Genomic DNA, 25,397 nt, shown 5'->3' on the forward strand with positions numbered 1-25,397 from the left:
TTTCCCTTTTTCACATAAACTGCCTGATTTACAAGAATAATACTGTAGGCAACTTCATGTGAACCTGTTGTTTTCTCTGTGTTGGTGCTTTATCATATCGGATGTGTTAAAGAACTTCACAGGCTCATAATGCATTTAACATATTCTTATACTTTTGAACTTCAGTGTGGTTTTGCCATCACTGATCTCTGATGTGTAAACACACAACAACACACATCCTTTTCCTCCAAGCTGAGCTCATGAACAGCACGGCACTACAGTAAGGACACAGTGTGCATCATACCTATGAACTGATCGCGGATAATTGATCCAGCAAACATGTTTTGATCAGATCAGTACTCTGGTTCCAGTTTACGGTTTCCAGCCGTACAAACAGCTTCCTCCTCTTGCTGTTTCTCCCCCATGGGTTACATTCACTCTTGGCTTTCTCCTTTTCAACCTCCCCTCTTCTCCCAACACCAAAGACCTGCAGTTTTGGCAAAAACAACCCGCCTTTCCGTCTTCCTCGAACATCCACATCCGCACACACTCTTCCTGCATCCCGTGGCTTTGATTCGCTGTTGTTCAGGTTTTATGAGGAAGCTTTAATTTGTATCTCCTTATGATATGAGCATGTAGGAGTCTGTGCAGATAAGGGCCACCCTCCCAGAGGAATAATGCATTATTCTCTGTGTGATGTAGCGTAGTGATATGGTAGAGGGGCTTGTCAGGGGTGTGACAGGTCTTTGTTACCTGCCTCCTTCCCTCTCTGCACTCTCTCCTCTTCCCCGCCTTCCTGACAACATGTCTCCCTCTTTTAAGCATTGTTTGCTCTTGACTGAGAAGTCAAAATCAGAGCTGTCGCTCCAGTGGAGCACACAAGCCACCTTGTAAAAAAATTCTACTGCCATCCTACAGCTGAGACCACCTGCAGGCGATCTCTCTCCATCTTTTTAACTTCCCCATATATCCCTCCCCTTTTTCCTCATTCACTCTCTATCTCTCCCTGACCTTCCATTTTCATCTCTCTCCACCCTAAAGGGATTTGATCTGATGAACACTGCATTTGCTTTTTGGGACTGAAAGCATTGTGAATCACAAGTTTTTAGGAGCCCGTCAAAGTATTAAGTGAGCCAGAAGTGATGCGTGTGCTCACAAATGTACACACAAGCATTTTTCTGTGTCTACATGCATGTTTTTTTTTTTTTTTTTTTTTTCGCTGGTCCTGTGTGGGAAGATGTCTTTATACAAATAATTTGTGTTGTCACCTCTGTTCTGCAGTGTTTTGTTGAGCGACACAGGTGAAAAAAAGGATTGTGGTTTTACAGACTTTAAAGAGTCTCGGGTGACACAAAAAACTAATAATGAAATTGCCAAAAGGGAACAAACACCTGCGAGCTGTCTCCACTTGCAATTTACTTTTATTGCCATGTTTTAGTCTTAAAACCTGAAGTGGGAGTTTTTTTTTTTGATTAATCGTTCAGTATATAGTTCTCAGAGACCAAGGTGACATATTTAGCTCGCTTATTTTGTTTAAACAACACTAATGAGCCAAAAGGAATTCAAATTACAATGACATTAGAGGGAGAAATTAGAGATAATAGAGGGAGAATTAGAGAAATTAGAAATTAGAGGGAGTGTTGCAGACCACAGTGAGGTAATTCCAAATGGATTGTGTTGAAGGCAGCCTCAGCGTTAGGAGATGACCGCAACCTGTTTATTCCCAGGTGCACACTCACACTCCCCAACTCCACAAGAAGTGCTGTATTTTTCTCCACTGAGATCATAGCAATTCTCTCTACCTCTACCCTGCTTCTCTTATCGCCAAACATACATTAGAATGTCAGACACATCTTCAGCCTCCTGATCCATATCTGCAGAGCCTCTCTCTCTCTCCTCTCCGGTCTCCAAACCACTCCAGCAAATGTTACCTTTTCATATCTGGGCTGGGAAAATAAGCTTCCCCCTCCAAGCCCCACTACACCCCTTCTCCCCCCCCTCCCTCCTGCACGTGAGGATTTGCAGGCACGATAACCTTCGCTGCTGAACTGCAAATGTCACTTTGGCTAGCCAGCCAATCGCATTTCTTTTCACTGGCCAGTGCCGCTCTCTTATGGGGTTCACACCCATGACACTAGGACTGAACAGATGTGCACACATGAATGAGAATGAGTCAGCAGGGCTCTCAGGTGTGGCCAGGAGAGGTCGACTGAAATACCACAAAATATCAGGAAACCATATCAGATGAAACTGTGCTTTTTATCTGAAAAATTATTCGGGTGTGTAACAGTGAGTTTTTTTTTTTTTTTTAGTGTTTATCCAAAGCGTGAAAGCTAATTAGTACAGCAGGCTGATGCAGATGATCTCTCTCACGGTCAGTCGTAGCAACAGGAAGCACTATCAAGCTTCAGCACAGTTTAAATGGGAACAATTGTGCACTTTTCAATACCCGAGGAGCGCATCTCACTACACCCGAATACCTACCGGTGCTGCCATTGTTACCTTGGAACACACACGCTAACGTTTACCCGACGTGAAGCGCGGCCACCGAGGCTGACGGTTGTTTCACTAGTTTTTATGCAACAGCGATTTACAAGGTTGAATGTTGTCAAAGCTTTCAACAGAAACAGGCAACCCATTTTGCTCCTCATAGGATCTCTCACTCATATCTCTTTTGTGTGTACATTCTGCCTCCGCGGCCATCACTTCGTATCGCTCGCACACAGAGGAATGAAAGGGAATATCTGAGCAGCATCTGGATTTGCATGCTAGGTAATGTGTTCTTCACACACAGAAAGGTGGGAGATGGCAGGCGGTTATGCTTATCATTAATATTTCAATATTCCTGTGCACTTATTTCAGCCCTCAGGGTTTATTTGTGTGATGTGATATTTTAGGGGAAGACCATCGATATCCGTGAGCAGAGAGTAATTATTATTCAGATTATTAGTTTCCCCTGCATAGGCTACCAGTCTTAAGTTCAAATATGCTTTATTTGCATGAATGGGCAGTAACCACTGGTACCCATTTGCAATAATCTAATATCTAATATATTTTATCTGTCATGCTTTAGTTTATAGGTCCTCAGACCTGCTTTAAACACTGCACATTATACATATTAGTTTAAACCTTTGTTGATGTCAAATGCAGAGATTAATAAAGGGAATGCTGTGCTCTTTTTTTGATTGTGAGTTGTAAACCACACTTAACTGTACTGAAAGGAAAACAGAAATATCTTTAATTACTTACTTGGCAGCCTTTTTTGTTCTGTATCACCTTATCAGAATCTCTAAATATCCAGAAGAGATACGCTTGTGTTCCTTTTCATAAAAAGCTATTGTTATCATTTAAAAGCCTTCACTAAATGCCAGAGCTTCAGTGTTTTTCTTCGAGACATTTCCATGGAACACGGCAGATTTGTGACCTGTGACCTTTTAGTGTGAAGTCAGGATTTTAGTCCAACAGGCAGCCTTTACCCGGGGACGGGTCTTTGCCGGCGGGCTTGTCCGCGGACACCTCGTCTGCGCTCTGATGTCAGGAGACAGGCCCCACCGTGGCTTTCCTTATCTGGATCAGAGAGGCAGCCCATCAGCCTCAGGAGCAGCAGTCAGCCTGCTCACCTTCTGGTGCTGAATAATCGCTCAGACACCATGAGAGGATGAAATAGAGAGCCTGCCAATCATCAACCAGGAAATTAAATACTTACAAAAACACTGTTGTGGTGATAGAGGATATTAAACAAACTGGTGGAACATGTTTTCAAGGGCAAATATATCTGGCTGTTTAATCACACCATTAGAAAACAGCTTAGACCATCACTGTCGCTGGAATTTTGTATTCAACATATATTTATGTCTTTTTTGTTTCCCTTCTGTCTCTTTTTTGTAGTTCTTGTGTTTGAAGAACATCAGGACATTTCTCAAGGTTTGCCACGACAAGTTCGGCCTGCGCAACAGCGAGCTGTTTGACCCTTTTGACCTCTTTGATGTCCGGGACTTCGGCAAGGTGAGTTCTTAAAAAAAAAAAAAAAAAAATCACGCTCTACTTACCGTATCATCCTCTAAAATGCTCTCTGCACTTGAACTGACACTGTCATCAGCTCAGAAGCGCTTGCTGCCTGAAGGCTACGTTCTATCTACAGCAGGTGCTCAGAGACGTGATGCTGCTTGTGTCCCTGATGGTATCATTTAGGAGTTATGTCCTTCTGTTGTCAGATGAAAACTCAAGACGTGGTGTGTGATATTTTTGCGATCTGACTTTTTTTTTTTAGATGGACTCACAAACTGTAGTTTTATGACTCTTGTTTTGTCTTGTTTTGAAAAATATGTGTGTGTGTGTGTGTGGCAGAGTGCATGCAAAGACTGTATCCCCAAGTTGTCTTTGCAGCTACATGCCCATGTGATTTACTGGGGTTTAAAAGTAGTTCAAAGTCAAATCTGTCAGTTACATTAACTTCAATATGGAGTAGAGAGCTCAGATGAGCATGAGGTGTAACGCTTCAGGGTCAACGATCTCATCTCATGTCAGCGACTGGAGTTCAACTCAAGTCTGCTTTTTAACAGTCTGCTGTGAGAATACAGTATGCATGTGTGTGTGTTGGCTCAGACTCGCTCGCACATCATATCAGCTTTATGGAGAGTTTTTTACAGGATATTCAAGTGGATTATTGCATTTATTCAATAGGTATACGTAAAGCCTCTGCCTGCAAGGTCCTTTTTAAAAATTTTATCCTGTGAGAGGATAGGGAAGTGGAATCTTAGTGAGCCACGTTCAAAATCTTACTTGTTGAAGCGGCTGCTTAGAGATGTGGCCAGAAGGTCAGCTGTGCCTGTCTTCACACTCTTTGAGCTCAGACATTTGGGAGGAGATCAGAGTAGAATCACTGCTTATTCACATTTAAAGCAACCAGTTGAGGTGGTTCAGCGTTTGATCAGGATGCCTCGTGGATGCTTTGCTTTGGTAATAGTCCAGGCACGTTTTTTTTTACCAGTTGGACGTGCCCAACATAGAACCAGAAAACTCTAGGGGGATGAATCACTTATCCCGACTGGACTGGGAATGTCTCGGGGTCGTTGGAGTGGTTCACTGGAGAAACACATCTGGGTATTTTGTTCAGTCTGTTGCCTCTGTGATCCAGACAGATGGATAGCTGGTGGAAAATGCACAGATGCATGGATGTATCAGTAGAAAACTACATATTCCTGCAAAAAAATGGGTTACAAGGTTAACATCTTTTGGTTTTTTTTGTTTTTTTTTTTAAAGCCCCTGGAAAAAGAGCTGGATGATAGAGGAGGGGATTAGGGATTGGCTGGTAATCCATGATCGGCATACCTTGTTGGTTTCAGCTACAGCTTCCGAAAGTGAATTGTTTCTCTATATACTTCCTAATCTCTTTGACTGCAGTGTGTGTTTGTATGTGGCTACAGAGGGGTGAGAGGGCGGGGTAGCTTCTCTCTAGGTTAGCAGACTGTTAAAACAAACAGGGAGGATAGTATGATGTCATTAAACCGATGATGACAGCTGATGCCGTTGCGTCAGAATTGGTGCAGTGGGAATGTTAATACTGTAGCTTTTCAGTTGATTGAAGGAACATGCAGAATTCCAGCAGCGGGGATTACTCCGAACAGGTGGGATCCGCATAAACCGTAATACCTCTCGCTGTGATGGAGAGGATGTATTTGCGAAAAGTCATCTGCTCATTTATCTTAACATATCTAATCTGATTCAATGTATCCACTCTCCCTGAGTCGGGCTGAGAAAAAGAAGAAATGCTGAAGAAAGATGGGGGAAAAAAAGATGAGAGAGGAGAAAAAGGAGACAAGGGCTCATTTGGCAGTTTGTAGATGAACCACAAGACGATGTGTGAGAGTCAATGAGCTCTCAGTGAACGGTATTAAAACCCAACAGCAGTCAGAATCAATCACAGTGGCCCTCCATATGTCAATTTGGAAATTGCTTTTGTATGGTCTCAGCGGTGGCGGGCTTGTCTCACCATTGATTTCCCATTAAGGCCAAACATCACATTATAATATATTGAATTGAGTAGATCCCTACTAATGTGGCATACATTTAAATAGTGAGGGAAAAGGGGGCTGTTTTATTTCTGCAGTTCAGTTCTTTGTTTTTCTTATCACTGGATGGGCTTTTTTCCTCTTTTGTTGCCTTCACACAAAAGCGTCTTTGTGTGCACATCCGATGGCAAACATTGGAAATCCTAAATTCCACCATATACAGTATATCACAGTACTCTATCATCCATCTCTTCTTTCCATATCATTTGTCATCACTCCTTTGTTTTCACATTACACAAGGACAAAATAGAAATGCTCGGCAAAAGCATTTATACAACTTACGTTTTGTTGAAAAGTGAACCAGCTTTGGCGCTTGTGCAAATTTTAATGAAAGAAACCTACATCAGATCTTTTCAACTGAGCGCTATCTAAAAATCCACCTTTTTAAAAACCCATTTTAAAGAATGACTAAGATCAACATTTTGCAAATCTATGAACAGCTGCAAAAACAAATCCATGAATAGAGCTTATTTTTCATTTTTTACAGATCTGATTGGATTTTCTGTTGATTGAACCTGGACGTTATAACATTTTTCATTGCTTTCTGAATTGTAAGCTTAACCATCATCCATGTAAAGAGTGGAGAGTAGGCGTTTGGGTAGTGGTGCAGTCAGACACTCACTCTGGATGCAACTGGTATGATCCATCAATGCAAAGTCACTTCAACTGACAGCCTTTGCTTGAATTTATACCCAAGTTCTCACTCTTGCATTGTGACTAGAATACCAGATTTTCTTAAGATAGATTGGGTTGCCATAACGGTGGTTCAATCAGTTTGAAATTGAAGTAACAGCAATTACAGAGAATAAAAGAGAGAAGCAGGAGAGACTTCGTAATGGAAGAAGAGGTGGAACTTGAGATATGTCCCTAGTGGCTCTCCTTTAGAAAACAAGTAGCTGTGTTTGCGAAGATAAAGCCGAAACTGTAGATTTTTAATCTCTGGAAGAGTAGATATAAAACAGAGGGGCTGTGGGGAAGAGAGGGAAGGGAGAGGGGTTTCTGATAGCAGCTGCCTTTATAAACATTAATCAGCCCCTATCCACCTTTCATACCTCCATAGTGGCTACCAGGGGCCCCAGAGTTCATCTCCCTTGGCCTCTTATTGCCTTCTCTCCATCTAATGATGCCTTTTCCCGGGTTACAAGCAAATGGAGGCTGGGGCCAACTGCACAAAGCTACAAAAAAAAAAGTAATTGCCCCTTCAAAACCTCCCCCATCTGTTTGCAGTGGGGCTAGCATTGAAACAAATGGACCACATGCCCTACTTGATGTCCTCTACTGATTTTAATTTTCATTGCTCAACTCATTTCAACCAGGGATACCCTTTGCCACATACAAACATGAGCTAGTGCTCCCGTGTTCCGATTACTTTTCGCAATGGTGGAAACTGTCCGTACGGTTTCATGCACATACTTTATCACAAGTACTTCACTCCATCTCACCCTAACCCATCCCCCATCATTAGAAATTCATTATGACATCATTAAACCAATGAAATACAGCTTATTACAGTAGACCCCAGAGAACGCTTTTATTTAAACACCTCCCTCCATCCGAACCCAGCCGCCTCGTTTCCTTTCTCCCAACCTATTTTAATTAGCCACCAAAGGAACATTGCTGTCATTTAAATGAACATGGCAATCAGTTTATTTGGCTGTTGCCATAATTAGCATAATTAGCCTGCACCTGTTAACCATCTATCAACAGTTTGGTAATTTTCCGTCTGTGACTGGAGAGCAGTGAAGGAAGGAAGCTTTCTGACAGATTCGCCGTCTTCATTTAATGGAATAGAGTCATTTATTTGGAATGTAGACAGCGTTGTTCGCATCAATTCCTATCTCATCTTAACAGCTTCCGAGTCATGACTGACTGACTCGCGAAGTGTCGGACCCATCCAAGTGATGCTCATTGACTTGATGGTACAGAGTCAAGGTGAATGGATTTTTATTTTTTGTGCCGCATTTGAATGGAAATAGGAGCCTTAATGTGAGTGTATTGTTTATGTGAAACAGCCATCACTTGGCAGAGGTGATTCAGGTGGCAGCAGGCTAATTTTTCCAGCAGACTCAATGATTTGGAAATGTATGTGAACTTTCACTTCACAGCTTAATTGTTTTAACTGAGAAATTGAAGCGGTAATTTTTTTTTTTGTTGCTTTATTATAGATTTGCATGATAAGTGAACAACTGAGGTTTTATTTCAACATATTTCAGGACTTTGCTCTGCATCACAACCCGCTGCAGCTTATTGTAACATGGAATACACAAAACACACCTTGAAACAGATGGAGAGTGGTAATGTGAAGGAAACAGAGGTCCCTTGATTTAATTTGCACCAACTGCTCCCTTTTTTTTCCTTTTTTTTTTTTTCAGCTGCTTTTCTTTCCCTCTCACTTCCCCCATCCATCTCTTCCGCTTCCTCACTGTCCTCCTCTCCCAACTCATTCATCTCACACCCACTCTCAGTGTGAGTATGTTGTGATAAGACTAAGCCAGCGGCAGGCGAGCCACCATTGTGTCAGGACGGCGTGATTGCCATTGGACGGCAGTGTTTGATTACCCTCTCTGCCGCTCTGAATCCCGCACACACACTGAACTCTGCTTCTTTCATTTCCTTCCTGCGCTCTGTGGCTGAAAATAGCTAGTTGCTTAGCATCCACGCCCAGTGCTACTAACATCTGGAACGTGCCTCAGCCACTGTTGGGCCTCCTGCCTGAATGCTATTTACTGAAGTAGGTTTTGACCTCAGCCCTCAGCCTAGCCCTGCGCTCAGTTGTTGTCACTTTGTGAACACTCACAAACATGCAAAATACATTCAACCTTTCAAATCCTTTGCCACCTTTTAAAGCAAATAGTAAATATTAATAGATTTCTGTTGTTTTTATTATTTCCATTTGTGATGAATACATTTGAATTTTCAGACTAAAGTTTTCATTGTGCTTTTTGGGGGATTCAAAGGAACATTCAGTTTGCTGTGGAGTTTGTGAGTTAGCTGCAGGCTACACCTGAGGGTTTTTTCGGTTCATTTTGGCAAATCTGCACCATTGAGAGTCATGCTGCATTAGCTATTAACAGTGCTCCTTTGCTCTGTAACCATGGGTATACAGACAACAGTTAACTGGATTACTTCCACGCTGTTGAATAAGTCTCCGTTCATTTATAGAGGGAAAATCTAAAGTTACAAAGGAATATTTGAGAAACCTGCACACTTCATTGACAAGCCACATTATACAAGGCTGCTGTGCTACTGTATATCCATTCATTCCGACTCTCTCACCACATGTATTGTATGCAGGTGTTGATATCGATTCACCCTGTTGGAATGAAAAAGAATACCTGCAGAAAAGGTAGTGATTCATGCCTGTCATGTTCGGGCTGGAGAGAGTACGCTAAGTGATGGAGGGAGGCCGAAGGGTCAAGCAGCGGGGTCGCTCACTCAGGTCAACGCACCCCCCTCCATTACTGACCACATCCTCAGCACTGCACAAGAGGATTTTTAAAGCAATGATTCTTCCTACAGTAGCCTCTTGAGTATTATGAGCTTGAAGTGAGGATGTTTTTTAGAACAGGTTGATGGAGCATCCTCCTTATATTATCAACAAAGACTGTATGACATCACCATGTTCTTTATTATCCCCAATGGTGAAAAGTAACTACATTGAAGTACTATACTTGCATACAATTTGATGCTACCTTATACTACTTCTTCATGGCTCATTGTGGAAGTGGACCACCTCACCTGCTACAGTATCAGTAATGTAATGCAGAAGTTTTTACTGACTAACATCGTGGCACTGCTGCTTTGACTTCCATAAAGGATCTGAATGCCTCCTCAACCACTGCCTATCCACCAACCACCATCCCTTCATCCAAGATTACACCCTTCACTCCCCTAAGAGAGAATTCATCTCCATACCCTTCTGTTAAAACACACCCTGCTGCCTCCTCAGGATGTGGCTGAGCTTCTTCTATCCCTGTGCCCTCTTACTTCACGCTCTGTCCATCACGACCCCCCCACCACCCCACCCAACTGCAAGTTTTTACATAAAGCTTCCAAGACATAATCAATAATTCATTCCAAATGCCACAGTGCTGATGATAATTCTCCTGACATGAATTATAAATGGGAACTTCCTCCCCCTCCCTGTGTTTAGACCCCCTTCCATCTCTCTCTCTCTCTCCCACAAGCTCATTATTCCTGCAGCTCGTTACGGTGATACCCACAGAAACAGGTGGTTGCTGAGCAATAGGTTGTTGTCCGGGATACGGTCTGCGTTCGCGCTGGGATCGGGGGATGCTGACTGTCGGGAGGCGTTTTGCTGTGGCCTCTAGGTGTGGAGATGTGATGGTTTGATGATGGTATCTATTTCTCTTTGGACTAGACGCACTCTGGTTCGCATGACGTATGAGGCAAAAGCTCGAGCTCCAGATGACCTGAAATTTGTCATGTGGATGAAATCTTAGTGCCATCTGGATCCCCTCCAGCTGTTTCTTGCCCACCTGTACTGTTGTTCTGACTTTTTTGTTACATTACATGGCGCTCTATGGAGATGTATTGCAGTCCTAAACAAAAAAATGGAGCAGTTTTCGCAGTCTCTTATGTATTGAAATAGGACTTAGGATCTCCTACTAATGAAAAACTATTTCTTAACAAAATTTTGATATTTGTGCATCATAATCATGATACATCTTTATCCTTACATTGTATTCACCATGTTCATATCTCAAATGGAAATGCTTTACCTTTTTTCATCATTTCAAGGTAAAGTAAAAGTCTCTTAAATTACAGGAATATGATAGTTTCTTGTTTTATGAGATGCTAAATCATAATTACCATTAGGCCTGTCATGATAAGTACTTTTGTTGGGGAGTATATTGTCCCAGAAATAATAGTGATAAACAATATTATTGTCATTTTAAGTTCTGCTGATGGAATGATAATATAATAGCATAATAATGCAAGTACACCCTTTCAAAGAGCAATGAACTTTTAATTCTAAAGAATATTCAGACATTGGAATAAGAATGTGGAAAAAATCTTTTCCCTGAGCTGTAAGGTTAGTCAGGATTGCTTGCACACAGCTCCCTCCGCCATGTAACCACGGAAGTGGCCGGGCAGTAATAGTGGTGACTTTCAGTGGGTTTGGGAGGGGGTAGTGGCTCACCCTCGAGCTGCTTACTGACCGGGGTGACATAGGGGTGGGTGGATCGGAGGGTATGCGCTGCACCTCTGTTAAAAACGCCAACCCGCCGTCACAGGCTGGGACAGAGTTATTTACAGTTAATGCCATATGACCGGTGCCGCACGCTTGCACGTTCCCCACTTGGCACGTCCACAGTGAGGAATGGCACCAACTACTTATCCAATGTGACGTGAATAGCCTATTAGCTGCTAATGCAGAGTGTGGGAGATCTGCTTGTGATGTGGAGGCTGAGGAAGAGCTGGGCCTCATATGCTGCCTCTTCCTCTTTTTTAAAAAATTTTAACAGCAGTAGCAAAAAAACTGGATTCATCAAAATGCTGAAACCTTCTGGAAAAAACCTGCTGAAACAGGTAGACAGATTATTTGACTTTAACAGACCACACACAGTAAGTTATGCTGTTTATTCTGGCATCATGTTGGCTTAAATGTTGGTGACATTCTTATGTAAACAAACATGCACGTAAACACAATGGGCAATATCGAGGTCAACAAAAATGATGGAGGTCATGTCCGTATATTGTACGATAAGTTGATTACATAATTATCATGACAGGCCTAATTACCATCATGAAAAATGTCAATTTCTTTGTCTCCAGTGTGTTTCTGTTCTGTTCTATCAGTCCACTGTACTACAACTATTCTACAGTTGAAACAGAGGAAGCAGTACCTTCTCCAATCAGCGGAGACATTTTGCTCACAATGAGTGCTCTGTCTTTATTTCTTTTTTCTCTCTCCTCTTTATTTTAGTACCATTTTCCCTCTGACGGGATTGCACAACAGTGCTATTAAAATCCACCAGAAGAGAGAGAATAAAAGTGAAAAGTGATGAGCTGTATAAAAACCGTGTATTGAACTTGAAGCTCGGTGCAGTGTGAATCCTATTGTGGAAATAATTGGCCTCTTTTGTTTTGGGTGGCAGTGAATGTTACTATGTGCTGCTAGACAAACTGATAGATAGAGACAATGCGATTCAGCCCGAGCTCAGCGCTCAACCCGGGTCTTTGAAGTCTCTCAGCTCAGTGTTGTGCGGTGCGGAGTAGCCAAAAGGCTGCCGAGGTGCGATCGCGACTGTCTCGCGCCTTCGGGTTGTGTGTCAGTGGTCACTGGAGGGCGTGTCCCTGTTGTTAGGGGCTTGTCTTTGGAGTGCCGCAGGACTAAAGTAGGGGGATAAGGAGGAAGAGCCCCCACAGAGCGAGAGTCTCTAAATTCCTTGCAGCCGGTGTGAGCTCTCATTATTTCTCCTCCCATGATTCCTCCCTCTGAGGCCCCACAGGCAGGGCTGTGATGGACAGGTACATTCTCTGAGGAATCACTGGCATGAAAAAAAGGAGAAAATCACCAAAAAAGGGAGTCCGTCCTCAATCATTTTTTCATTGCATAGGGATTACTCTCATATGGAGCTGAAAGGCAAACCCACTATGCTCATAAATCACACTCATTGTATCACCTATTACACAAATCTAAATGTGCATTCCAGTGTATACGTCTTGGATTATGTAATAATAACCCTATTTGCTCTCAAATTGAAGATAATTTCACAAACCTTCATTTAATTGGTCTTTAACAGTGAGCTCAGCACCTTGGGGAGACATTATTTTAGGAGACTGGTTGGCACACAGAGCACAGAATGTTGAGGTAGCTTTGCAGGATCATCACAATAAGCTGCTTTTCAAAAACCATGATTAAATCATGGGAGTTACCAAATGGCAGAGTGTATCACATAAAATGAATCCTCTGTTTGTTGACAGGAAGCTTCACTGGCTGGCAAATTATTCCAAAAATAAAAAATATATATAAAAAAAGCAGACAGATGGACTCCTCTTTGAGTTAAATCAGAATATTATGTTTATAGTAAGCATTGATCATGTCGGTTTTTCATGTAGAGCGCCGCCAACATTGCGATGAAGTCAGATAGATTTGTAGTATTAGAAGGCATAGAAAGGAAGTAATGGTCTGCCAATTAGTTGGACCCTGCAAGCGTGTGTAACCATGTGTTCACTGTCAGTACTATCAGCCAGGCATTAGGGTTTGGCTCGGATCCCAAGAGAGCCAAACTAGAGACCTCAGCTATGTGAAACGTGAGTGTTATGTTTCAATTTGAATATTTCAGGAGATAAGACAGAGCATCATGTAAGCATACTTTACACAAATTTGTTTTGAATATGTGTCTTTACAGCGTGAAAAACAAAATAAAAACATGAGGTACTATTAAAGATACCAGCGTGCAAAGTAAAATCACTCTATTTTCAAGTGTGGTGTTTATGGACATTACTGTCCCAGAGTGCAATATGGAAATGGAAGAGCTCTTCCCAGCTGCTAGAGAGTAAAGAAAAAGTGGCACTTTGCAGCAGTAGAGAAAACATAACAAACATAACTACAAGAAAGGGCTGGGCAATACTTATGGATTATTTTTTATTGATCATTAATAAAATCATGTGATTATATTATTTTGTTATGTTTTTGTTCTACAAATTTATGTCTGTCCAAATGAATGATTCCAAACAAGTTGTAGTTAAAAATTTAACTTAATTCAATCTCAATGTTGCCAAAACATCATCTTATAGCAGTGGTATGCAAAAAAGCAACCCTGAGCCAAATCCAGCCCTCCAGCAAATGTATAGTCCAGTAAATGTATCCTGATGAAACTTTGACATTAATATTTTACAACTGAACTTTTCTGTAATTCTTCACAAATTAACTGTAGATAACAAAATAAATACAAGACTCATGAAAATCCCAGCGAACATAACCTTGTTATCACTATTTGACCAGCGCACGGTGCTGAAATGAATTCTAATAAATCAACCAGAACTGAATATTTAATGAATTTTAATGAATTTTTAATGAAAAAATGAAAAAAACTCATAGTTGAACCTAATCTCCCCTGTTGTATGGAATAAAGTTCTCCTGCTTTCTCTTACAAGTTCAAACACTTAAAAGTTGAAAACTTGAAATACAGGTTTACACTTTGATAGATTGTCGACGCCACTTCCTCTCTCTTCAAAACGGCAAAGTACATTTCAATTTCCCAAACAATGCACTGCATTATAAGGACACATTCTATTCTTAACAGCACTTGTAGGTAGGCATAGAATCACCACACAGCTCATGTTTCATTCAAAAACCCAGATGTCAACTATGCTGAAGTGTTGTTGAGCAATAAACTTCAACTCTATCAGCTCCAGGGATGCTGCGCTGTGACTGACGCTGACTTCTGACCTCTTACCTTATTATTTAGGCTACAAAAGGTAAACGTCCCTGTCAAAAATGAATCCCACAGTGTTTGTCCTCCGCAGCATTTCAACTGCAGATTTTGCAAAAACAAAAGCGCTGGCAAAAGCTGGAAAACAGACAGCGTTATTATGATAATACAAAGACCCCGAATAACCTTTTTTTTTTTTTCCATATCGGTGCAGCAGGTTCAGTCGAGCACATAAATACGGGATTATCACATGCTCTGACCAAAGATTACTGTGTCAGATATGCATGACTGTAGAAGTGGAAATAACCACTTTACTCAATTGGAACATTGGCAGCACTGTCAATGGCTGCTATTAAATTTTCCATTGGTTTTTATACGGTCCGGTTCATCAACAGGAGCACATCAAAGTGCTAGATGACACACACGGGTACAGGCAGAAGTGGACACACACTCACACACACACTCACACACGCACTCTGACACACACATATACACCGAGGCCCAGGGCGATAAAGTCTCTGCACTCTCTGATTCCTCCTATCAAAGGGCTGTAAAATGGAAATTAGACTGAATGGATGACATGGTCTCTCATTACCCGCGGCATGTATTATAGAAAGTTGTAGCAACACATTTGAGTGCGATGGTGACACACTGATATTGGCAAGAGGCTTCAGCCCACTTATCTTTTTACCGATCCCATTAATCCGCCCTCTTCCTCCTCCCCTGTTCCACTACACCGTTCTCTCTGCCAGATTCTTCATCATATGCTCAAGATGTTCCCCGCTGCTTCATTCTCTCATCCTTCCCCCTTCCGTCTCACTTTCATTGTGTTTCTCTTCCTCCCACCAGATTTCACGTTCTCACTTTCCTTTCTCTCTCCGTCTCTCACCTCCGATCCCTTTTGGTTACCATTATTGTGTTTTTTACCTCCGGCTGCTGTAACTGTAGAGTTCAGCTTGGCACATGGTAATTCGATACAAGCAATAAAAAAAAAAAAAGCTAGTAGCCAGGCTTCTTATTGTGCAGTGTCGGGTAGCTTGCCAGGTGCTATAAACACCCCCCCGCAGCGGCCGCTAAACTGATGCCCTCCTCCGTGCTTCCATTCATTCATTTCCCTGCAGGTGCCTCGTAGCAGGTAGTAACGATGCGCAAGCTATATGTGGCCAGCGGGGTGGCCTGCCTGATGTGTGGGTAAAGGTAAAACTTTCCACACTTAAGTGAATAATACCCACATTTTGAGCGTGTGAACATTAGCGCCGGAAAGTGGATAAAACAAGGTCTAAATAGCTTTATCTGTGGGCTTGGTGTTGACACTACTATAGAAGAATACACTGAAAACAAGCTAAAGTCATAAAAAGGTATAGGTAAAGACACATAATATTAAGCACAAGAGTATCTATAATATGCTATACTTGTATCTGACTGCAGACTGACACTTCAAGAGCGTTTGAAGAAGGGATGGAGGTATTCTCCAGGCAAAGAGTGACCATTCTTGACATTTCCTTCAACCTCTGACTGAGTGAGACAGTCTCTGCTTTGTGTGTGTGTATGTGTGTGTGTGTGTGTGCGCATGCCTCGCCCTCATGCTGTGCACCGTCTGCCTCGGCTGCAATTACCAGTAGAGAGAGAGGGCCCATAGCTACCTGCTCATCATCCCAGAGCCACAGCCCAGGCCCCGGACAAAGCACATACAGCAGCTCCTGCCAGAGACTGCATTATGGAGATTAGGGTGAAAGATTGACAAAGAGCTAGAGGAGGGAGGTGGAGGGGAGACGGGCTCGATGAGAACGGCTAGGCTTCAGGGAAAGGAAATTAGTTTGCTGCTGGATGCTCCACTAAGGCGCAAGGAGACGTGAAGAGAAAGACAGGGATTAGGAGAGGAAAGAAGTTGGAAGAAGCGGACTAATCTTGCATAGTCAGATTTCGGTCCGGTCAAGCTCACAGAGGTCTGGAGCAGCAAACTAATCATCAAACAATTCTGATAATCAATGAATTTCTTTTTGACGTTTATCAACCAAAAAAGTCAAACGTGTCCGTTTCCAGCTTCTCAGATGTGAGTATTTGCTGCTTTTTCTATTTTGGTTTTCCAATTCCAAGTTTCTACCTCCGGCTCAAACTTGTGGTTTGGTTACCAAAAAAAAAAAAAAAAAATCTCCCTAATTTTACTGGTTCAAACTTTAACAACCATTTTTCAAACCAACTTTTGTGCTGGGGTTACTCCAGACCTCTGTGAGCTTGACCAGACAAGATGTCTGACTCTGCAGAATTTAGACAAGAGAGAGAGAAAGAGTTGAGCGAGCGGACACCCAGAAGGAAACAAAGGACACAGGGGTGACACAGGCAGACACTTGAGACAAAAACACTGGCAGACAGAGGTCAAGTGTTTAACAGGAGAAGCCATGTTGGAAAAGTTAGCGGTAGAAAGAAAGAGATACAAATAGTAATAGACAGGCTAATTGAAGAAGATAGAAATAAGAGCACGAGAGAGAAAGATGAAAAGATGCTAGAGGACATAATGGAGACAAAGAAAAGATCGAGGGAATGAAGAGTGACATCGCTGTCATTCCTATTGTAGTGGAAGTGCGTTCACTCAGCTGGGTACCTAGTGCCTTTTGTGATGGAGGAGAGTGGTTTGTGCTCAGTCAATGGCAGGGAGGATAGCAAGCTAATGGCCAGACCAGACCTGTGTCGGCCTAAATGGCAACAATCAATAATCCCCTCGGTTTCACCCTGAGAGAGGAGCCGGAGCCTGGAGCTGCAGTGATAAACACGGGGATGAGACGTCCGCATGTGTGTGTGTGTCACCGACTCTCTGTTTGTTCATATTTTCTTTATGTACGGCGTAGAAATGTTTTATGCAGGGGTCACGAGATCAATCTGAGGGGTTGCAAGATGACAGGAAGGATAAGAGGGAAGGAAAAATCACATTTCTGTTATACAAACTTTGGTTTATTTTCCTTGCTGTAAAATTTTACACCTTCAGTCCTCAAAAAAAAATGATTTATAGTGTCAGAGCAGTGTCTGTTATAACGTTGCAGTCAGACCTTTAACTGGTGTAGAAATAATTCTTGTTCTCGGGTTGTTTATGTACTCCAATTTCCTCTTGGAAAGAGAAGCATTTGTTGTTAAGTTCAGCCTAGCGGGGTTTGTACTATGCAGCAATATGGTGCCAAGCTGTACACAGCATTAAAGGCCAAAACAAAATTGCTGACTGCCCACACCTGCAGCACTGCGCCAGTATGGACAGCAGAGTGTTTTTAGAAGGCCAACACTCACACTCACACTCTCTCTCTCTCTCTCTCTCTCTCTCTCTCACACACATACACACACACACACACACAGTGGAGACTTTGTTAGCCCTGCTGGCTCAGTCAAGCTTCCCGGTACAGCATGTTTCCACCATGACTAGAACAGTGTGGCCGTTGTGCGTGTGGTTGCAGCATTGTCTGGACACATGCATGTAGCCGGTAGTCACACTGGATTGTATTCATTACAGAGAGAAGCTGCGTTTCATGAGAGATGTTTGTAGACCATCACTCAGCATAGTTCACTGTCCCCAAAAAAAAAAAAAAATAAGAGCACCACTAGAGTGAAGTCATAGTTTTGCTTAAAACGTGATTTAAAAAATTAGAGAAATAAAACCAATAATGGTGCTTTTATTTAAAAAAATGATTTTTTATTAATTGACAAGCATTAGGATATTATTTGAAACAATATATATGATTAGTTGAAGTTGTAAACAGAAAAAAAAAAATGGATGATGTGGTTGTGATTGGTGCATTTGTTTGTGATGCTTGCAATCTGCATTTCAAAGTATTTAGTGTGACATGGAAACAAAGAAAACTTTACTCTACTGAATCTTGCAGCAATAGTGGGCACATTATAAAACAACTATGAGGTTTCCCTAAAGCTAAGTCTGTGCCACACACACACACACACACACACACACACACACACATATGCACACACATTTTCTCCCAAAAGAGAACAGGCGGCTGTGCTGCACTGTTCTGCTGGCAGTTAAATATATCACCCCCTCCTTCTGGCTTTTCCAATATCACTTTGTTCTGTTGTTTTCAGAAGGCTTTCTGAGCTCGTTCTGTGCTGCACTGAGGGATGTTTAACGGCATCTGAAATGCCTGGATCTTTTTTTTTTTTTTTTTTTTTTTTTTTTTTTAGGCTGTTGTGGGTTGAGCCTGGCTCCCAGAAATGGAAAATCATTCTAGTGCACAAAGTCTTATGGGCCATAGAGAGTTGTTTCCTTTTTCACTCATTGTGAAAGCTCCAGCATTGATCTGGCTCCCCAGGTGTCCGCACTGCACTAGTTGTAGCCAGAGCCGAAGCAGGAGGTGATGCTATGGCTCATGAACATTGTGCTTACACACAGACACGGAAAACACAACACCGCACAGGCATACTGTAAACACATCTAATAGCTTGGCTACGTTTAGATTGGTGATTATACTGTATATCCTGTATGTGAACATACAAACATGAAGAACAAAAACACACACACACATGTTCATTTTCTGACTTTTTATGGATTTTGACAAGGACTCATTTGACTCAAGTGACTCAGTTGAAGAGAACATGATGTCTGTAGCCTGAAGTGTGTGTGTGTGTGTGTGTGTGTGTGTGTGTCATTTTTTGTGCTTGAATGACCAAAAAGAACTCATTGTCCAGTGTGAGTCAGCCGCTAGTGGTGCACAGTGAGCTAATATCAGTTCAATTCAAACTTTATTTTGGACTCACAGAAGGGTCCATAACATATATGTATATGATAAAAGAGTAAAAGAACTAGACTAGGTCAGAACCCAGTATACAGCTGGACTGTGTGTGAAAGGCTACACGGGTGGTGTAACTTCATCACTCAGTCAGTGAGTCATTGAGTGACTCAGTCAGTCACAGGCTTTTGTGTTTAAAGGGCTGACCCTGCTGTTTCAGCCAAAAATAAGACATACGAGATAAAACCACAACGATTCATCATTCAATTTAAAAAGCAGGGAGCTGAATAATTTGCCATTCAACACCATGTTCCAGTTTGTATAAGGAAGCTGAAACAACATAAGCAGAAAACTCTGACAGGGATTGATACTGATATTAGTCACTGACTGAAATACCCTGTAAAACACTTGATCAGTAATTATACTGTATATCCTCTTCCAATGTAAGACACTATACTTCCTTTTTATTTTATGAAATACAGTGTAACGAAACACTGAATCAACACATGTCAGTGCAAAACAGCACATCTCTTTCAACTATACTGTTAGTGAAGACAATGTTCTGTTGTCTGTTGATCCGATGCTTCACTAGGTTGGTCCAGACAGAAATATCTCAACAACTATTACTTCTTTACTTTTTTATTGAGTGCAATCATTAATTCAAAATGTAAAGTTATAAATCATTGAAATAAATGTCTGTTCAGTCACTATCTATCGCTGAATGAGGTAACACAATGGTGATTGAGCCTATGGTCCGCTGATGAAAGCTCTTGCATTTGCATTCATGATTATTATGGTGTCAGTGGCGACTTTCCAGCCATGTATTAAAATCACAAGAGGCGCAGTCAGTGATGTGTTTTCCATCACTCGGAGAGGGTAGGCGGACCTAACGCAACATAATCGCTCTTCAATTCGCTTGTTCTAGCGTGATGTCACACAGCGACTTTGGTCGGAGCCATAGCGAGGTTACATCTGCTGGATGTATGAATAGCTGCAGGTGTATGTGTGTGTCTGGCAGAGCTGACCAAGGTTGGAGATCTGGTGCGGGAACTTTACTTTGCAAAACAGGTTATTGAGGAACGCTTATTTTAACACTTTAATATCCTAAAATTAGAAGTGTATTTCCACTTTTATTCCCAGAATACAAATACAAATAATTTTGCTCACACTCTAGGAGGAGGTGGAGTGAGGTCAAAAAACACACCTGCAATTACCGCTTAACTCCATACAGTGCTGCCAAAGAGAAGGAAACAGAGATTTTCGAGATTGCCACTTTAAATTTGTAAAATGTACTTGTATGTGCCACAGAGCCACCGGCATGGCTGTAGACTCTCAGTCTTTGCCAAAACACATTTAAATCAAATCTCTTCCACCTCTCAACACGTATGGCCCCAGCTAATATCTTTTTTTTTTTTTTTTCTTTTTTTTAATTATATTTTTGGACATTTTATGCCTTCGTTAGATAGCGACAGTAGAGAGATGACAGGAAAGAAGAAGGGAGCGATAGATGGGGAACGACGTGCAAAAAAAGCAAATCGATTCCACCGAATTCTACAAAAATGGAAATCTATTTCCTTGTTTAACTCTCTCCAGTCTTGTTTTGTGAAGTGAAGCGTGATGTCATGTGTGTTAGGGTTAGTTAGGAGTTTGGGTTGAGTCTACTCAAGGCTCCAAACACCTTCTCACCATTCCCAAAATTTCAGTAAAATAACAAAAAAAAAACAAAGACAAAAGGAAATAAGCGTGTCGAGTTCTGCGTTTTCTTGATCTTTCAAACCCACGAGCCCCTTCAAAACACATCGACTCGTATCAAAGCGTCGCTCTGCTCAACTAAACATTTTCATTTGCACTCAACAACGGATCAGATACCTTTGTATTACTCAGCACTTCCACGTAAAAGGCAATGATATTTCAACCTTATACGCTGAGGCGATGCAGGGGAAAGTAATGAGATTTATGTAGCCCGGGGAAATGAAGAGCTTTCAGGTTTTTCAAAGTCCTAATGTCTTGTTTTTGAGTGTGTTGCCCTCCCTCGCTCCTTCCTCTGTTCCCTGTATCTCCATATCTCTCTCCCTCCCTCACCCTGCTTCTGCTCTGCCACAATATATATGCTCCTCTTATAAAAATAGTTGATGGCTTTTTAAAGCAGGCTAAAACTCTTAACCCTTGAAAGACAGTTTGTTATATTTCTTTTTAACAACCACAGGAGCTGAATATGGAATTTTTTTTCTCCTCTTGGTCTCGAAATCACGAGAGTGTTTGTCAGTATTGACGAATTGATGAGATTTATCATTCATAGAGGACGTAACGGAGACCATACATCTATATTTATATATTATCTATACATAACAGCTGCTGCAGTATCTACTTTTTTCTCTGTACAGTATATACATGCAGATATTGCTGCAAAGTCATTATGAAGGTGGTAGGAAGGAGGGGACCATCCTGGGTCAGCTAAGCCAAGATAATCCGTCTGCATGTTAAGGCCGGGGAGGAAGTAGGCTCACGTCCAGAGGTCAGGGGTCACTGCAGCTCCACCCATGTGGGATGCTGTGTGTCAAAGGACTAGGATGAGTATCTCCGCACCCCAGGTGTGTCCTCCGCACACTTCCCGCCTCACCTGCAAGTACAAAATGTGCTGAATTTTGCTGCAATAGCCACGCCTGTAACTTCTGTTATCACCAGATTCCCAAACTGGGACCAGACTTCTGTGAATAAATCCCAAGTCCCATGCAGAGTCCGACCAATACTGGAATCTCAAACATATTTTTGACAATTTCAGCCAACACACATGCTGATACCAACATATCTGCAATAAGCTAATATCAGACATTTACTGGTTTAGCTTTGTCTCGTATTCTCCAAACAGACACAGAGAATTGTGATTTATTGCTTTCAAGAAAAACTTATGCGCACAAAGAAAGTTACAGGCGCCTTCGACCAGCTCTTGTATTGGACAGACTCAGTTGTCAACCCGAATCCAACACCGTTCACTGTAACTAGCAGGTGAGGACACCAGTGGAAGACTGTGATTTGCTCTCACAGAGCATGATTAACTGTTATCTAACTTTTCCAGAAGTAAAAAAAAAAAAAAGTAATTCAGTGTTGATTTGAGAAACGCACCTCTGTCGCCTGTATTTTCGGCGTATATTATGATGTGAGTGTGTGAGTCTCAACGCGGTGCTCGTTTTTCATTTTCTATGGAGTTTTAAAATGAAAGAACTCATTTACAGCATCCTGCATCAAGTGGAAGGAGGTACTACAACATTTTTCATATGCGAGCTAGGGGCATAAACATAAAAAATGAGTAAAATCATCCCTTCAGCTGGAATATATGCAAACCCGAGCTTCAAGAAATGTTATAAATCCACCTAATGTTGTCATAAATTTCTCTCTAAATGGCAGCTAATATAGCAAATACTCATACAGCAACTTTAGATTGACAATAACATTTGACATTTTTCCTCTCTCCGTACCGAAAAACGTATCAAACACCGAAAGCGAGTCACATATGAAATTGAGAATTACGTTAACCTTAAAAAACCCCATCACTCACTCTGAGTGTTTTCTAATTATGACAGTGTTTCAGCAGTGGGGAAATGGATTAGTTACATTTGCATACTGATATGCTGTAGAGTCATGATGTTAATGATGTCAGTTGCTATCAGCTGTTGGGAGGGTGAATGCTGGGCGCAGTCCTTTCTGGCTGAGGATGCGGGTGCCGCGGTGACGCAGACCTCGGTGACAGTGACGAGAGACAAAGAGACAGGCGCTCGTCTCGGACCGCCACAGATTTACAATACAGTTTCTTCTTCTTCTTCTTCTCCTCTTTTTCACCTCTCCGTCTCTTCCTATACCCGGGGCTCCTGACCTTAATAGCTGCCTCTTTCCTGTATGACTGGGAGATATATAATCCAATAAGCACACACAACCCTGCCCGTGGCTGGGACCGTCGTGCACCACACGCAAAAAGTCACACAAAAAACACACGCGCACGCAAACAAGAGTATCTGAATACTTTTTCGGCGCTGTGTACATGTCATCTCATGTGAGAGCGCTGCGCACGAGGAGAGGCTCTGCGGGGAGATGTTTCGGGGGCAACGTATTTATGATTCTTTGGGATTTTTAACTCATGCAAGGAGCTGAACAGGATGTTGTCTCTGCCCCATGTGTGCATACATCCTGCCTATAAGGAAGGTTTGCTATTTATACAACAACCTCTCTCGGTCAAGGAAAGTCTTAACCTTACAGAGCCCTCTACCATCCCCGTTTTAAGGCCAACTACTTCTCACAGCTTGTCGGACCCTTTTGGCATCATCTGGGGGTTAATGGAAGCCCCCTCCATCCCCCAGCTGCAGTTGGATAATGAGTCTCCACCTCTTCTCTGCTCCTGTTTTTTTTTTTTTTTTTTTCCTGTGTGTGGTCTTGTTTATTAGCCCCCATTCTCCAAGGGTCTGTTTTCTAAACAGCCATGAAACGCCAGGAGATGATTCCTTTTTTAACACTCATCTTAACATCTCTGGTTGGTCTACCGGAGCTGCATTCATTTCTGATTCCCCTAATTGCCATTCACCCCTCAGCTTAATGTGGATCTATGTGAATAGAAATTCACCACTAGAGGCTGGGAGAGGGGTAGGAGGGAGGAGGGTGCAAAAAGCAGAGAAAAGTGCACACAAGAGGAGACGAGGCCTAAAGAAAGCAGGAGAACCCACATCTTTTTTCCTTCTGTCTCACAAACATACACGTGTTTTGTGTCAGACTGACAAAGCCTCACATCCATAGATAAGGTGGGCTGTTCCTGACGCAAATGAATTCAAAATCATCAAAAGCTTTGGGTTGTTTTCTAAGGATGCTTTTTGTGGAGGTAGCATGTAGGTTTTTTTTTTTCCTTCCTTCCTTCCTTTTCACTGACGTCTTGCCTATTGCGATTGGAAGCAGGCGGAGACGAACAGCTTGTCACAAAAAAACAATGTCGTCTGATATTTTTTCATAAAGCCGAAAAACAAGATCGGGGTGTGTTTCGCAAAACAAATTGCTGAGTCCATTTCAACAGTGTTATCCCTCGGTTCTTATTGAAAGCTTTTCTATAAGGGGAATATTCTCTATCTGTAATGCTGACATAGCAGCATCAGTGGGAGCTGTGAGCTTTAAATCTATTGCGCTCTGAAACAGCACAAACAATAAAAGAAAAGGGAAATGCCACAGTAGGACGTTGGTTTACAAGCTTCAAAAGAGCAGCAGAGTTTGTGAAAGGCGGCGGAAACCAAAGATATCTCAGCGCTGTCGTAATCATCAGACGCATTATTAAAACCTGCCCTGCCTGATTTCAACTAATCTGGCCTGAATTGGCCAGGTACACTTGGGAATTGATTTGTTGAGCCTGGGAGCTGTCCCATAAATTGCAATGCTAATGGTGGGGCTGAACGGGCTTCTATCCCTGATAAAGGCAGATTTAATGGAGATATTTCACATAGAATCATTTATCAGGGACTGACAGGCAGGCAGTAAGACCTCCCCACCACCCCCCCACCCCCCCAAAAAAAAAACTACTCACACATACACACAAGCACCTTGATAGGCATGAGAGCCACGTCCTTTCTGTCTGTGCTTGATCCACGACGATACAACTTAATCTGCCTACACCAGATAAACTTAACTCAATTTGTTGTGAAATTAGACTGAAATGAAAATGAAAAAAAGAAGAAAAAATCCGAGCTTATTTACATCAGGATGGATGGGAGCTCATTTTTGGCACTACTGAACTGTGACTGGACAGACAGAGAGGAAAACAGGCTATGAGGTTTTGTTTTTTTTTAAATGTTGGAGAGGATGCATCTGAAACAAGTCATAGATCACTGATCAAATCTGACAGCACAATACAAATATGACTAAACATAGAGAGGCATTGTTGTGCAGGTGGCGCTCATGTTGGCAATTTGTGTCTGTTTTCAGATTTTAGAATAATCAATGTCAACTTTGACAAGATAGCTGTCTTAGATTTTTTTTTACAAGCACTAACACACTAAGAGTAAAAAAAAAACCAACCTATTTAGCATTAACAGAAACAGCGGTTACATATTGTAAGCCCAGCTCTGTGATATCACTTACCCTCCCCCCTGACTGGACCCTGTAAGCTCAGCCCATCATCATCATCACCAGCCTGTACATGTCGATGAAAGATCTACTGCCAGCATCACCACTGAGTGAACAGACAACCC

At 42.0% G+C, this 25,397-nt stretch overlaps 1 protein-coding gene across 8 annotated transcripts in view; it reads left to right on the forward strand.

The window, feature by feature from the left end:
• vav2 (vav 2 guanine nucleotide exchange factor) overlaps positions 1–25,397 on the forward strand; it is a 179,853-nt gene that overhangs the window by 46,786 nt on the left and 107,670 nt on the right. For all 8 annotated transcript variants that reach the window (XM_044333364.1, XM_044333366.1, XM_044333361.1 and 5 more), the window contains exon 2: positions 3,868–3,984. In XM_044333364.1, coding sequence (XP_044189299.1) covers positions 3,868–3,984 — 117 coding nt within the window. The remainder of the gene's footprint in view (positions 1–3,867; positions 3,985–25,397) is intronic.

This window comes from Thunnus albacares, chromosome 18 (assembly GCF_914725855.1).
Source record: "Thunnus albacares chromosome 18, fThuAlb1.1, whole genome shotgun sequence".
Lineage (NCBI taxonomy): Eukaryota > Metazoa > Chordata > Actinopteri > Scombriformes > Scombridae > Thunnus > Thunnus albacares.